General features: G+C 41.8%; 1 protein-coding gene across 7 annotated transcripts in view; it reads right to left on the reverse strand.

Annotated features, from left to right (window-relative positions):
• Nucleotides 1-16,650, reverse strand: part of LOC103379185 (RNA-binding Raly-like protein) — a 68,402-nt gene that overhangs the window by 19,596 nt on the left and 32,156 nt on the right. For 2 of the 7 annotated variants that reach the window (XM_025055789.1, XM_025055785.1), the window contains exons 2-7: nucleotides 13,275-13,353; nucleotides 11,865-11,899; nucleotides 11,607-11,733; nucleotides 11,166-11,213; nucleotides 10,921-11,015; nucleotides 9,079-9,154 (exon numbers count right to left, since the gene is read on the reverse strand). In XM_025055789.1, the coding sequence (XP_024911557.1) occupies nucleotides 9,079-9,154; nucleotides 10,921-10,951 (107 nt within the window). In that variant the 5' untranslated portion in view covers nucleotides 10,952-11,015; nucleotides 11,166-11,213; nucleotides 11,607-11,733; nucleotides 11,865-11,899; nucleotides 13,275-13,353. Of the gene's footprint in view, nucleotides 1-9,078; nucleotides 9,155-10,920; nucleotides 11,016-11,165; nucleotides 11,547-11,606; nucleotides 11,734-11,864; nucleotides 11,900-13,274; nucleotides 13,354-15,477; nucleotides 15,738-16,650 lie in introns of those variants that run through there. The other 5 variants (XM_025055790.1, XM_017032399.2, XM_025055787.1 and 2 more) reach the window with 4 other exon arrangements.

Below are 16,650 nucleotides of genomic sequence, written 5' to 3' on the forward strand. Positions count from 1 at the left end.
ATTTAAAAGGAAAAGGTAAAAACCTCAGTGTTTTTCCACCGTCAGTCACGGTCCAATCACAGCTCTGTATTTCAGGTCTTTGAGATCCTACAACTGGTGTTTGAATAATTGGACACAAGGTTCAAACCAGAGCTGCTCCCTCTTCTAGACCAGACCAGGGTCAATTTAACCTACATCGTGAGCCTGGCTCCAGGTTCTCAACAAAACAAACCCCACATTTCCAACATTTAAATGTTAGGCCACGCACAGACACAATGTTAGTTAGCTACGTTAGCTTTCGTTCCACATCTGCCCTGTTTTATTTCTTGTTATAACCCTTTACGAAAGTTCTCCTCAAACTGACCCAGACACCTGGTCAGAACAGGTGAGGTCATTAACCTAATACCTCGTGAGCCCCTAAAAAAACCCCATAATTCAGTGCTTTTTTTTTTTTTTTTTAAATTGTAACTATCTTTGAGTTCTGTCGGGGTTCAGGAGTCGCTCTGTTTCTCTCTCCGTGCGCGTCTTTCTTTCTGGACTCTCGTGTTTTTTGGAAGGGCAGCTCTGACAGATTGAGGTTACATTAATTGAAGTCTCATAATTCACAGTCAGCGTGAATGTGTGTGTGTGTGTGTGTGTATCTGTGTGTGCTGCTCCTGTCATAGGCTGGCAGTGTGTCCAGAACACGCCGTGCCTGCTGACCAATGACAGCTGGGACTGGATCCAGCTCCCCTCAAACTGATAGTCAGTCCAACCAGTGGACAGATTAACACACACAGTTCCATGTACCCACTCACGGCGGCCCAGGTTTACAGCGTTTGTAGGAAATGTTCGTTGAACAGCCTGTGCGTCTGCTCGGGCGCCGTAAAACATTCGGCCGTGTGTACAGTAAAGCGGCGGCCTCGTGCTCAGGACAGAGGAAATGATGCAGATAATGATTGAGGAGCAGGAGAGACCAGACCAGAGCAACAGAGTGACGATAAAAATGTTTATGGCACAGACTTAAAAAAAACAAAACGTGTCACTTCGCCATCTGGTCGCAAAATGTTGCTAATATTAAACGAGTACATAAATGTTAATGTTTCTTTGTTTCCATTTTTTTTTAGTCTAACCATAAGTGCGCCACCTACTGGGTTGGTTCAGTTCAGTCCATGCTGTCACCTGTTATGATCATAAATAAATACCCTAACCTTATTGGTCACCAATATTTTAATTTGACCCCGATTCTAATCCTCACTTCAAACCAAACCTTGAACTTAGAATTCCCTCTCACTGCGGAATGTTCCCTACAACAGTGTTTGCTCCCAAAACGTTGTATACCTTTACCTGGACACACACAAACACACACACAAACACACACTGACTCTATCTCCTCTCCCACTGTTCCCCCACTAAACTCCATTAACCTTCTGTGCTGACGGAGAACTTTTTCAGTGCAGGCCAAAGAAAGGGCTCTCTTGGTGACTCCCAAATGCTGACATGCCTAAACACACACACACACACACGCACACACACACCTCACCGTCACTTACTCTACACCTACTCCTCTCGTCTTGCCTGTACTGCACCCGTGACCCTATTTTTGTTGGCCTCAAAATCTACTCTCTTCTGTGTGGCTGCTGAAGACGTCAGCTGACTAGTCAACATAGGAACAGACGAAGAAAAAAGTCACTAAAAAGATTTTTTTAAATGTTTTTTTTTTTTAAAGAAATAAACTATCGTCAAGACAAGATCCAAATTCTCAAAAACCAAAACTTCTCTGGATCAGGATCAGAATCTAAAGAGCAGAAACATCAGCACTTCTGTCCTTCTTCTTTACACAGGATCACAACCTTCCAAAGTAGAAATGTTGGCTTGGAGCTTCCGCCGATTATAGTTCGGGAAAAAAAAACAAAAACAATTTGCAACAATTGTTTATGAGGCTTTACTCTGACTGGGCCTGTAGAGGCCGCTTGCTCCCCTAAGCTGACATATGGTCTAAGTGCAGGATGGTATTGATTGTCTTTCTTCTGGCCTTTCACAAAGCCCTGCTGTGGACACATTAAATGCTTTATAAGTCATCGCGCGCTGCAGGCCTGAAATCTTACCTGTCTAACTTAAAATATATTGACATATTGTGCACTGACAAACACATTACTCTTTGAGGAGGCCTCCAGGTGTGTACTGATGCCTGGATAAAGTCGGTGTGAGTGCGGTTGTTTACGTGACTGTACACAGTACACAGTACTGTGGTCACGGCAGGGGAGCATGTGTAGTGTGTAGTTTTATATATATATAAAAAACTACACATACACACACATATATATATATATATATATATGTGTGGGGGGGGGGGGGGGGCGGGGAGCCCATTTCCTGTTGTGCAGTGTGATAAGTTTCCCTGTCAGATCCTCGCAGCACCACTATATTTCTGATAAGCTCCAGTGCTAGTTTTCCCGACCTCTGGCACAGAGATCAATTTGAGATTGATTCAGAATGCCCTGCTGGGCTGAGCTGGGAGATCAATTTGAGATGGATTGTTCACGCCAGGGGGCCAATGACACGCAGTGCAGTGCTCACTTGCTTTCCCTCTTTTTGCTTTTCATCACCCTTCGCTTTCTGCGGCTGTTACTCCTTTCACTTTCTGCATTTTTCTTCTCTGCTTTCTACCTCTCGGTTTTCCACTTGTTTCACACGCGTTGTTTATTTTTATTGCTATAAATTGCACTTTAATTACTTCAATACTTAATACTTGCCTCCCTTACTTCGCCTCTGTACCACAGCAGCGGAGGATGACTTCATTAACACAGACCAACTCCTGGAGAGCGATAAGGAGAAACAGTCCATTTTGGATTGCTAATGCACTGACTCACAGTCTATATGAAAGATATGGGAAAGGCTGCACACACCACAACAACACACAGTTAATGACCCCGCCCACACACCCTCCTTTGCTCACACTTTTTCAGAGTCAAACTTGTTTTTTTGAGGGAAAAACCAATCTGTGGACCGTCCAAACTAAAATGTTTTTGTTGCGTCTGAGCCACAAACTGGTATAAAAGGATTCATTGAAGGAGCTTTTAGAAGAACATTAACGACTACCTTGAACTTAAGGCTTCATGCAAACAGTTTCATCCAGACTTTAGAGAAAAGAATTTACCTGACACTGTTTAATTCCTGAATTTAGTCCATTAAAAAAGTTTACCTGACACTGTTTAATTCTTGAATTTAGTCCATTAAAAATCAAACTTTATCAAACTTTAAAAAAAAAAAAAAGTTTTTGCTCTATGTTGTTAGTTGTTGTTAGCGTTAGCATGTAGTCATTCATTCATAGAGACAAACTATTCACACTTACACTAATATATAAGGTCTGTTTAAAGCAGGGGTGCCAAACTCTTGGCCTGAGGGCCACGGCCAGCCCACAAACCCACCACATCTGGCCCCGGGACAGACGTTAAAAAAAAAAAAAAACTTTTCAAATTGTAAGACAAACCTGACGTGAACCTTTGTTAGGCAGTTGTCGTCAACACTGGCCCATGACCAAGCTCTCTCCTATCTCCTCAGTTCCTCTGCCGTTTCAAAGGTTACAGCCGTGGCTCTGACACCATCGGGGACGCTCTGAGCTTTGACTCTGACCTTTCCACCAACAGAACCATCCCCCTTGATTGCCCTGACCTTTACCTTTAATACAGCTCCCATCATCTCTCACAGGAACTGGCTGCAGACTCCACCGAGACAAAGCCAAAGAGGACTGTGTATTTAATGCTGAAGTGAAGGAAGGAAAAGCAGGCTTTTAGTGAATGATAATTGGCCTGTTGGACGGTCGTTGTTGTTCTTCTTGTTGGCTGTGGTACAAGCACACAGCGCTACCAATCGATCTGCTCTGGGAATACGTGAGGAATCGACACAAGACAGGCATCGGCTGAAGAGGGACCAGCAACTGGAAACTCCGTTTGGTTTAGAGACATTTAAGGTCTTTAAAAGTCTGGAGCCGTATCTGATATTTAAACCAACAAACCAATAAAACAACAGCGTGTTTTTGCACTTATAATCACCTACGCCTGCACATTCATCCAAACTGACAACACGTCTCAAACCTTTCTTTGTTTAAACTGTGGAAGTCAGCCAAGAACCCTAAAAAAACCACCATGCAGACGTCAGTGTATAACCTGCTGACCTCACAAACAAAGGTCATCGGTTTATTAGTCTGGGATTCAGCCAGTGACCTTTTACAGAGGCTGTAACTGTAGTTACAGGAACATACAGGTGATCAGCTTTCACTAACCCCCAAAACTGGAACAAAACTATATTTTTCTCATCTCCATTTCTAGTTTTACGTTCCTAGAAAAACCTAAAAAAAATGTTGCCGTCTCTGTCAAAATTCAATAAATACCAAGATCTGATGAGTGCTTTTTCTCTTGAAACATTATTCACAGGAGAAAAGGTTTTTTTTTTTAGAGTTTCAATGATAAACTTAATTTGCCGTCTCTCTCAAAAAATTTTTTAGAGTTTCAATGATAAACTTAATTCATTTTGATGACTTTGTCCTGAACATCATTATCACAGTTCATAATATTGCCGTTCAGGAAGTGAGAAACAACGTCTGTGAGCAGAGTCAGCCGAGGTGGAAACTGACGGTTGGATTCTGGGGAACGATCGCACTGCGACGCAGAACGTACGACGTACGTCAACCACAACGTTCACCCTGACGCCGCATCGCACCAACAGCGAGACCAATCCAGTTCTGTGGCTATGAGCTCATCCGTGTTCTCTGTCGCAGTTAATCACCTCAAGTTTGTCCAAGGTCGTTCCTTCATTGCCATTCTGAAGATCACAGGTGCTTCCTGCATCAGACACTTCTGCGTCCACTGCTCTTTCCAGGCCAGCGGACTAAATCTGCCCACTGGCTTGTTAACCACGCCTAATTTTATGCACACATGAGGAAATACACACACCTGGGACACATAAAGGCCACACGCTGCAATGAACTATCATATTGAGCACTGGAGCGTGAAGAGGCTGTGGCAGCAGCAGCATCTGGGCAGTAAAACAAATGCATCCTCTCTCTCTCTCTCTCTCTCCAGCTGGGACTCACCAAACTACAGGAAATCTGTGACAGTCAGGAAGAACAAAAGACAAATGACAAAACCCTCATGTTGCCGGGGTTGATGTAGAGCAACAACAACAACAACAACAACAAAAACCCAACAGGACGCAGCAGGAGGAGACGGTGATGCATCACTTATCTCAAGACAGGAAGTGACTGAGAGAAGATGCCAACTTTCTCAGAATTGCCGACACCAGACAGCCAGAATGATTCTTGCTCGATGTGATGTTAACTGATTATTCTGTTTTCTAAGCAGTGGGAAAAAAATGTTCCCAACTGAGTAATCTCCACCACAGGCTGTAGTTTTCAGTGACGAGGAGTGGGAGGATGGATGAACCGCAGGAGGCCCGGCGTCTGACAGCAACTTAACGCAGCATTATTGAACTCTGGACTTAGAGAGATTTTATTTTTATTTATTTGGTAGTTGTCTGACTTATACACACGGTTTTTTATGTATTTTAATCCGTGCACCCCCTAGTGGCAGCTCTTGTGATTTGAGACAGCTACAGTTTACCAAACCACGCTTCATAGCATTTCTCTGTACCACCTTACGGTATAATAATAACACATAACAAATAGACGTGGGGTGACGGGGGCAGCAAAATCAAATTGTTAAGTTGAACTGAAACATATTTGTATCAAATTTCTTCTGTATCAACAGTCGAAGAATTATGTGAAAAATCCACCGTCATATAGGATGATTGTTGGGACAGGGTCTGCGGCTGTTCTATTTTTGCCAGACCTGGCGTCTCGGGTGGTCTCTGTATCTGAACCATATGTTTATAAACACACGTCATACAGTCATGAAGGATCTTCATGTAGGATCGGACAAATAACACTGGTTGGTTTAGAGTTTCATGTAGACGCGGTGCAGCAGAGGGACTGGAGCTGGGCCAGATTAGCTGTCCCTGAAGGACACGCCGAGTACACGGAGTATACAGTATTCTTTCATAGCGCAGTATTTATACCCCTGGCTGTACAGTTAAAGGTGTAGTCTGTTGCTGCACGTCTTCTGGGGGAGATAACAATACTCATGATCCTTCACGAGCAGAACACAGGAAACAGTACTACTGCCTCCAACCTTTTCTGAGGTAGAACTATTCTTCTCCACCTCTGCTTCACAGACTCTTTCACCTTGGAAGGAAGGTGTGATTCTTCAGCTCCTCTAAGAATGTCAACACTCTGTGAGAGATCACTGCCTTTGAAATAAAAGTTTCCCTTTGAAAAGAAAATTGTTCTCCCTTTCTTTTACCCTTTATACAAAACCTCACTTCAGTACATCTGCCGACGAGAGGAACGGGTAGGTTCCTCTAGCGTGACAATACGTCTCGTCCAATCACCAAAAAAAAAATTGGCAAATTCAATTCTTCTACCTTTAGTGGGAGACGTAAGACTTGGCAGCCGAGGAAGCGTTTGCTCCTCTCCTGGTGTGCAGTGTCTCCTCTGTCCTGCCTCTGAGGGGTAATAATACCTCCACATCTTGGCGGAGAGTAATCGGTTCTGCACCTCCTCTGTTTGGGTGTAACTTCCGATCTCCACTGAGAGAGGAGGCATTGCTTTAGCGCCTTCTTTAAGAGAAAATGTAACACTTCGCAGCTCCTCTTAGCAGAAACTATTTGTACACTGTGTGGAAAAGAAGCTGGTGCTTCTGCAGCTCCTCCTGAAACAATTATATTGAAACTTTGCTAAGATAGAATAATTGTTCTGCACCGTACGACTCCCAGATAACCGTATCACTGCCTCCCCTACAGGTCATTTTATAATTACTCCGGCGTGTCTTCTAGAAAAGTATGATAATTACTCTACTTCTTATAGAAACGTCCACACCTCCTCCGACCTCCGTCCGCGGCCTTATCTCTACTCTAAGAAGCTTTAACCAATCACAGTCCACACGGTTCACACAGCACGTCCTCCTTCCACTGCTACTTTGTTGGAAAACAAAATCGTTAACTCCAAATTAGCAACAAGGCTCCACAGAAACAAGATACAAATGCAGACAATAAAACAAATAGATAAATCCATGACAACAACAAAAAAACCTCAGCAACAGCCACAATATAAAACTCTACAATGATCCATTTTCCCAGCATTCCTTTCTGCTGCAGTTTTAATAATCAGTTTATATCTGATGATGTTCACAAAGAATACGTTGGCGTGATAATCGCTTGTCTCATTTAGATTTATTTCCATTTTCTTTTCTGCATTTTTCAGCATAACCTGCATGTGTCTGTAAAGTGCCTCCAAACGATGTTGGCTAAATATCAGCATTTCTCTCCTCCACTGTCAGCAAAAAGTGCTAGAATTGCAGCCATTCACAGAAAATTCATTTTTACTTCTCTGCACACACACACACACACATACACACACAAATACTATATATATATATACAGTATACACTCAACATATGTTTCTAGAGTTCCAATAAATCTCAACATTTTCTGCAAACCTCTCTGTTTTATATATACACAGTATACACTCAACATATGTTTCTAGAGTTCCAATAAATCTCAACATTTTCGCCTCCACTCTCTGTTTTGTGACATCTCATTTGTGCATTCCAGTTGTGAGCACGGCAGAGGAAATGCTTATGGTCGCTGGTTCTACCTCCTCTGTTGTCGCCTCTCTTTACGGCTCACCACAGATCATCTGCCTCCATCTTGACCCACTGACATGTTCTGCAGTTTTACATCCCCGCATTTTATCCTTACTTTTTTTTGCCTCCAAAGCATCCACTTTGTTCAGACTGTTCAGAGAAGCTGTTCCTCTGATCAGGTCTATGTTTTTTATCCTACCAAATGAAACTCACAGCACCTTTAACTCCAGTTTTCTATTGTCACCAAACCATACATCATAGCAGGTCTCACAGCTGCTCCACTTTCACTTTGTCTCTCCTTCTGTCACGACTTGTCAATGAAAAACTCTTGTTTTTTTAGGGATTTCAAATGATTAAACATCCTCAATCTGATTAATCATGATTAATCAACATGACTAAATAACACACACAAAATAAAAGAACTGTATAATTCTGGAAGATTTAGGGAATAAAAGAACTGTATAATTCTGGAAGAAAACAGACACGTTGAAGACTCCACACAGACCTGCTGAGTGTTGAGATGGTATTTTAAGCTAAGTGAAAAAAATGTTTTTCCAGCAGTCTGTATAAATAACAATGGCTGAATGGACTGTTGTTTTTTAAGTAGCCAAAATACCTTTTCTAAATAATATTTTTTATTTTTCTTGAACTTCCCCTGCGCTGCCCGCACCCCTCACACTGACTGACAACATCGTGACTGCAAATCCAAATGTACCCAATGTTCGGAAGATGACGTGAGACGTTGGGAAAAAAAAAAGAAAACTTGCAGCTCAGTTATCTACTGTTTGGGATCAAAGCTTCAGATAAGGACTTTAATCAAAAAAGTCCCAAAAACCTGTTCCAACTAAAGGTTCCAGCCAATACAAAGTGTGTTCAACTTGGTGCTGCGACCCAGACTGTAACATTAGAGACGTGGTGTTGTGTTTCTGGCAGCAGGTGAAGTTTCCACTCTGATATCTTTTTTGCTTCACGCTCATTAAAACCTCCTGAGCTGTGCCTGGATTATAGGATGCAGTTCAAGGAGGTGAAAATAATGAAGGCATTGATGAATATAAACCAGCCCGCACGCCCGTGTCTCTCACCAACACACGGCTGACGTTGGCGCAGCTCCTCGGCTCCGTATTGAACCAGCAGCAATAAACAGTAATCAGCTCCAATCATATGTGAACGCTGCATCAACAGATGGATTAAAACATCGAGTGATGGAGACGGCACCGCGGGCTAAAATCAATGCAAACGCCACTTCTATCAGGGTAATAATGAGGTGGTCCACACTTACCCATAAGTGGTGTTGCTGGACCTCTTACTCGCTGCCCTGGAGCTGCAGCAAATAAGAAGACATGATTATCTGTGAGTGGTGCAGGTCAGGTGGTGTGTGTGTGTGTGTGTGTGTGTGTGTGTGTATGTGGTCCACACTTACCCATAAGTGGTGTTGCTGGACCTCTTACTCGCTGCCCTGGAGCGGCTGGACTTGAGCTCTCCACTCATGCTCGTGTCTGCACAAAAGGGCAACAGATTAACTGTGGGACAATACAATAAGGAGCAGCAGGACACGAGGCAGCAGCACAAAAGACAGACAAAAAAAGGGGAATACGCAGGTGGTTCAAGCTGGGGAGGCTAAACATATTAGAGACAATTGTTTGTTTGTTTTTTAAATGGATTTTTGACTTTCATTTTAACCACAGAACAACAACAAAGGCCACAAGGTGAGTGGTGCTCTTTGCCTTACAGCAAAAAGGTTCAAGGTTTGATCCCAGTCCTTCTGTGTGGAGACTCTCCTGTTTCTCTGCCTTTATCCCACACTGACTGATTGGACTGATGGTTTGTCTCTCTATGTCAAGTCAGGACAGTTTTATTTGTCCTGACTTGAACTAACTTAACTTGTAATCTTTTAGACCTGAAATACAGTATATGTATGTTTGGCTCTATATATGTGATAAACCTGGCCCAGAAGACAAGAGAGAAAGGTAAGGAGAGGACAGAGGAGAGGACTCTGACATGGGCAGATGGATGTTGACTGGAGTGTGTCTGGTCCAGCTGCACATACACTCAACACGGCAACACTGTCAAATGACTGTAAAGTACAATTAATTAAATGTGTGAAAAGCCATCTGAACACACGGACGTTCACTCTCCTCCTCCCTGACAGTTTGGAAACAGACGACGAGTTACGTACTGTACTGTACTGTACTGTACTGTACTGTACACAGATTCACCTTCACGTGTCGTGCCCAGGGACACATCAGCATATAGACTAACAGACTGTGGAATCAAACCCACAACTTCTTTAGCTCTTGATCAACAGCTGCTACGTGGAATATCATCACATTTATTTAATTAGCGAGACCCTTTTCTCAGGAATAGATTTTTTTTTTTTTTTTATCAAGGGAAAAAGTAGATGACGAGTGCTTTTAGTACTGGAAAAAGTACTTGACAGTATTAGTTTTCACTGCTGGGACCATGTAATAAACAGAAGTACCAAGGCCAATTTTAGGACATAAATTAGTCTGATGTAGAGCAGAAGGACCATGAAAAAAAAGGACCATCGAGAAAGAAGAAAAACCACAGAACTCTCACACAGTTCTGGGACAGAAAATACAGACATGAAATCCAAAAAATGATTTTAATTTGACTAACTTGTTTTTAAATTTTTACTGAACATTTATGCCCCATTTATGCCTAAGTGCTTTGTACAAACAAAATACTTCTTATTAGTCCTGACTGACGGCTAAATTAAAGTGCACTTTTTGATAATTGTAAATGCTCAAGCTGTGCATCTGAAGTCTGACTGTTTGCTTTGTGTATTTTAAATTATTAGAGATGAGGATGAAAGTATACAGAGATTTATACTTCCATCTCTGTGCTCTGTACAATATTTGACAAATTGTCAAAGAGAAATGCACAAAAACCCTCTTTTTGAATAAATGAGTTCAATCATATTCTCTTTGCTTTAAAGACACGGTTCAGTCCAAAGGTGATGGGTTCATATGATTTGACACCTTCTGTCTCCTGGCAGTGAAAACCCAGGTTGAGAAGAAAGAGTTTTGTTCCCAGAATCCAACTGTAGCCGACGGATGACGTGCAGCTGAGCTGGTGAACTCACTCGTGATGAAGGTGTGATGAGATCCGATAAGTTTAATATCATCGTCAGAAAATCAGAAAATATATATATATGTGCTTTCCCCAAAACTGCAGAGCTGAACTCAGCCACTGGCTGTTTCTACCTCACTGACCACTGAGCTCACACACACAGAGTGCTGACCTTGCCAACTGGACAGGACCACATGCATCATGATGTACCTGAGGCACAAGTACAAGGAAAACCAGAGTCTGAAGTACTGAGATTATCTGATGCAGCTGAATGTGAGGAGATAAAGGTTGTTTATAATCACAGGTCACCGTCGAGGAGAATAAAAAAAAATAGACACAGAGAAATACTTTGCCTTTCAGAGACACAGTACTGCATGCCAACATTCAAAACACACAGAGACCAACTGGGATACTTACATCTAGGGCTGAACAGGGTCATACCAGGGATGCAGCGCCACCAGCAGTCTGTTTGGAGAGAAGATGGTATGGATGAAGATTCTGTTCCTCTCTTCCTCTCTCTCTCTCTCTCTCTCTCTCTTTAATGTCCTGACTGTGGTTTCTCTGCCAGGGTCTTGTGCTGTGTGTGTGTGTGTGTGTGTGAATGAGACTGCAGCTGTGATTATACTGAGTCAGTGACAAAACCAAAACCAGAGAGGCTCCGGTGGGATGTACCAAATCATTTCCTGTGGCAGGGGTGGACTGTTCTACCAGCAGGAGAACTGCAGCTGCTTTCCCCTCAGCAACAGAGGGACACAAGTGTGAGTGTGTGTGTGAGAGAGAGAGAGAGAACGAGAGGGAGAGGGAGAGGGAGAGAGAGAGAGAGCCCTCTTTAAAACCCTGTCAGGTATAAACACTGACCTTGTCAGGTCCAGTTGTCCTCATGGAGACCAAGTCCCTGTCCCACATTTCTGATGAAAGTGAGTGTCTCTGTGATGGACTGGTGAACTGTGAACTCTGACCCGCCCTCGTTGGGATTGGCTCCAGCCTACGGTTTAACAGTTAAACAAACAAACACGATTAGTTGCTAATCAGTTTCCGTTACTCAAAAATACAAAAACCCCAACATTTTTATTAAATGTGATTCATTTTTTCAACATATGTTTGGTGCCAACTCACCATGTTGACTGACCTCAAACGGTGGGATTTCCAACCTGTAATCATGAGGGGAAAAAAGTCCCTTATCTTTTCTGCAACCATTTGAATTTTAACAATTTGGCTACGACCCCTAACTCCTTCCCCTGTTTTTCCTCTGCAGTTTTGTCAGTGATTGGTTGCAGGTGAATGTGATTAGACGTTCATGATGTTTCAGCTGGAGCCCGCTGATCTAATTGGTCCTCAGCTGATTGTTGCAGCAGAAGAGACGAGATTTCACCCACTGAAATGACTCTATGTTTGACTAGCATTGACCCAGTAGGTTTGTTTTTTTATCTCATCTGTGTTGAAACTTTATAATTAATGTTAAATAAAATATTAGCTCAGAATGAACAGTTCTGACAAAACAGGCAGACTAGTTATTCGTAATATCAATGAGACTCGCTGTTCAGTGGTTCTCAAACTGTGGTACACGTACCACCAGTGGTACACGAGCGCTCTCTAGTGGTACACGGGAAAAATTCATATTTTCACGTTTACATTTTCAATTGAATAAATCTGAAACATACCATGCACAATTAATACAACATTTAGAAAAAAATTGTAGCTACTTGTGAGTTTATGAAATAGAATGTCGGATCTTTTTATTTATTTACTTGGTTTTTTTTGGCTGCAATGCAATTCTGTTGCTCAAAACCTCTGACTGTCGTGTCGTAGTTTCCCTGACATTGAAGCCCTTCAACAACTGCTGCTCACTGCACGTGTGTGAGTTTCTGTGGGAGTTTTCAGTTTAATCTTTTCTGAGGAGAAACCTTCATCAGGGTTAAATGAGTTCTTTAACAAACATCAAAGACCAGGATTGGCTTCAGGCCAAACTTTCATCTGACTGCGGTCCAAAACAATTATTACCTCCTTTAAACACTGCACTTCACCAAAGCCTTGTCAAGCTGTTACACCTCGGCTACCGTGTTCTGACGATGTGACGCGTTGTTAAATTCAATCAAACGAGTGAAATCAACTTCTCTGTGAGATCATAAATGACTGAAAACACTGTTCAGATCAGATAACTTTTACTAATGAGGTCAGACAGAGCTGACTCAGCAGAAACAGATGTGTCTGCGTGTTGTCGACCCAGGTGTCAGCTCTGAACATTGTACAGTTTAAGCAAAGTGCTCACCTGACAAACATGGATTTTAAATTTCCATATCCTAATGACTTTGACTAATGGCTTTTTTTTTTTTTTTAAATATCAATTAAACTTTGGACATACAGTTAATTGCATGTTCAGTAGCGCTCGGAGTGTAATCTTCCTGTGTGTACCACCAGTCCAAATAGGTGCAGATTGGGTGCGGGCTAATTAGGGACTCTAAATGGACTGTCGGTCTAAATGTGTGTGAATAATTTGACTGGATGCAGCCCAGCGAACTGACTCACCAACACTGGCACTGGCGAGAGCAGGAGCAGAGAGGGAAAAGGAGCAGGGAAGGAATTAGCCTGCGGGCTCAGGAAATGTCTGTAATAGGTTTAGAGAACAGAGAACAGAAGAAAATAATATTGAGCACAAAATATCAAAACAAAACCCCCCCTGGAGGCCAGAGGACAGAAACAACTGCTAATACGCAACAAATGTAGCCACGGGATTATTGTGAGGGCCACACAGAACCTGGGGTTTATCTATCAGTAAACATTATATATGGTGGAATATATGTTATAAATGTTATGTATTTTCACAACAATACACATATGTATACGTTAGGTATGCATACTTATATACATAAATACATCTCTATATATACATATATGTATGATACATATATGTATATATGTATATATATAGATGTATTTATGTATACAAGTATGCAATATATATATACACATATATACATATATGTATGATACATATATGTATATATATATTGCATACTTATATACAGTATGTATACATTTATAGATGTATTTATGTACTGTATATTGCATACTTATATACATAAATACATCTATATATGTATATATATATATTGTATGTATATATGTAAATGTATACAAATATACATCCATATATATAGACATATACATATATATATATATACAGTATATAATGGTATCCTCGAGAACCTAAAGAAGGGTTTATTCACTAACATGTCACTCTGAGGATGGGTGTGTTTGCATCAGACATTTACATATATTTTATGTTATGTTATAATTTATTTTACTCTACAGGTGTTTCACCCCTTCATCGTACCGTCAGCTGTCCGTTGTTTTTGTTTAAAGCCCAGCCTGTGCGTGATGGATCGCAGCCAGAGCGCGTTACGTATCTGACTCAAATGAAAATGAGTGTTCAGTGAGGTATTACTGTATCTTGACATGATAATCTCCTTTTAAAATGCACCGCTGCTCCCCTTCCCAACCACCGTGCAGCGCCGCAGACAGCTCATATATTATCATTCAGAGCTTTCTCTCTCCGTTCTGCCTCTTCCTCCTTTCTTTCTGTCACATCGCTCTCCCCCTCACACACACAACCCTCCCAGCCTCCAAACCCCGCAGCCGGATCAAACTTCAAGGGGATTGTCTCAGTGTGAAAAACCTTATTATGTCCTGATATTAGACTGTTAAACACAGCTGGAACAGGACGGTCTCAACCATCACAGCACTTTGAAACACATGTGGTCTGGTGGTTATCAGCAAGAGAATGTGTCTAAGATTGTAAACTAATAGTTAGCCTCGGAGTAAAAACCTTATCTGAGAGATCGAAACAAAATAAATCACAAATGGTTTATAGGAAATGGACAAAACCGTTTTAGAAAAAAATTGCAGCCCATTAATATGTGCTAACCAAAACCCAAACACGTGGAAGACAGGAAAACCTGTTCAACTCGTTGACCACATCGGGCTCACGGGCCGCCACTTGAGGACCACTGATCCAGAGTAAAGTACCTAAAGTAGTCGCTGGTACTTAAAAGGTACTTCATTTCCATGTAGTTTCTAAAACCATCCTGTCATGTTATGACAAAATTTGTATTGTAAAAAATAACATTTTGGATTTGGATGTTCAAAGATGTTGATATCCTCTTTGATAACAGAGCATTATCCTTTATTTACATTTAAAATTTCCAATTAGTGCTTAATCCTGATTCTCCAGCTTCTGAGTATTCATGTCAGACGCAAGACACAAGTACTTGTGGATTATGCATCGGTTTAATCAGAATTGCATGAAGTCTTTTGATAATTTGAACACAGCCTCGAACACGGAACGCACGGACATCGCCTTTAAACCTATCCAGCCTTGTGATTGTGTTTGTGAAAACACGGTATGGCAACGGCAACAGCAGCAGCAGCAGCAGCAGCAGCAGCAGCAACAGTACACTTTCCTCAGAAGCTGATCCAGTTAAAAACGGCTGCTCTCTGAAGGAGGATTCAATTACACTCAGACAGAGCTAGTGTAAACTCAGTTAACTTTCCTTTAGTGCCTCGTTCCTCTTTCCCCGCCGTGAGACAGTCAAACCGTGTGTGGCGGAAACGAACAGCTCTCTCAACAGCCTCATTCATCATCTTCTGCTGTGCTATCTTTCTGTGTCAGGGAAAGCCTGGTACACTGAGACTGCCCAGCAGTAATGGAAGGAGAAGAAAAGAAACCAACCATGTGTTTCTGCCTCAGCCAGAGAGCCTGACGGAACCCAGAGCAGAGGGAACCACATCAAAACAGCCCGGAACAAAAGGACCGCGGGGCAAACGAGGCAGTGATCCTGATGAAAAACACCAGACATGTTCATTAAGTATTAGCTCTCATGTTGAACAATAGCTAATTATCCTTATTCACCGCAGCCAACGGAACTAAATGGTGGTGTGCAACGGCAGCTGCAGGATTTTAAATGAGGCCTGTGTGAAACTGATGATGTGATTCCAGAGAACATGGAACACAAAAAAACAAGCACATAAAATATCCATTGGAGTGAGACGCCAAGAAAAGACAAGAAAAGTGTTTTTGTCATATTAAGGAATGTTGATTTATCTCAATTAATCACGATTAATCGTGACAACTTACAACGATGGGTGATCAGGATTAATCATGATTATTTACAATCACGTTTCATCATGTTTTTATCGTAGTGAATCCACAGCTACCCTGTGATTAATTGTAGTAAAATAAATGCTATTTATGGTGGCATTGTGCATACTTTTAAATACTGAATACTTTTCTAAAAATGACTTACTCATTCATTCATCTTCACATTATCACATGATCACGACCTGGGAAGAAATAGGAGACATATGAGCGTATATTTAGGATGAAGCAGAGACGGAAGCAGTCGTATTCTCTGTCACCATCCATGAACAGAAGGAGTCTCTCACCGCGGGGGAGAGGAACGAGGCTGGAAGGAGACGACTCAAATACGCCGAGATCTAAAGGCAGAGAAATGGAGCGTCTTGAGGAGGTGGCTGATGAAAGAATAAATGAATGGAGTTTCCTGGGTGAGAGGCTTCTCACGCATCTTACATCATAATTGGAAATGACAGCTTCAATTAAAGGAGCTTCAATTAAAAATCATTCCATCAATATTTAAATTAGAAGCGGAACAACCGACGACTGCGACTCATTAGCCGGTAGGAGCCAAGCATGCTGGGAGAGAGGCTACGAGGAGAGAGGAGAAAGATGAAATATAAATAAATATATAAATGTATATATACATATATGTGTGTGTGTGTGTGTGTGGTACACTGTTCAAAGTGCTATCCTTCAAGGTTGAATGTGCAATTAAAAGTTGTTGTGAACCTGTTTTTACCGAGTGTTTATTGGTTTCTGATGGATCAG

This window comes from Cynoglossus semilaevis, chromosome 5 (genome assembly GCF_000523025.1).
Source record: "Cynoglossus semilaevis isolate Cse_v1.0 chromosome 5, Cse_v1.0, whole genome shotgun sequence".
Lineage (NCBI taxonomy): Eukaryota > Metazoa > Chordata > Actinopteri > Pleuronectiformes > Cynoglossidae > Cynoglossus > Cynoglossus semilaevis.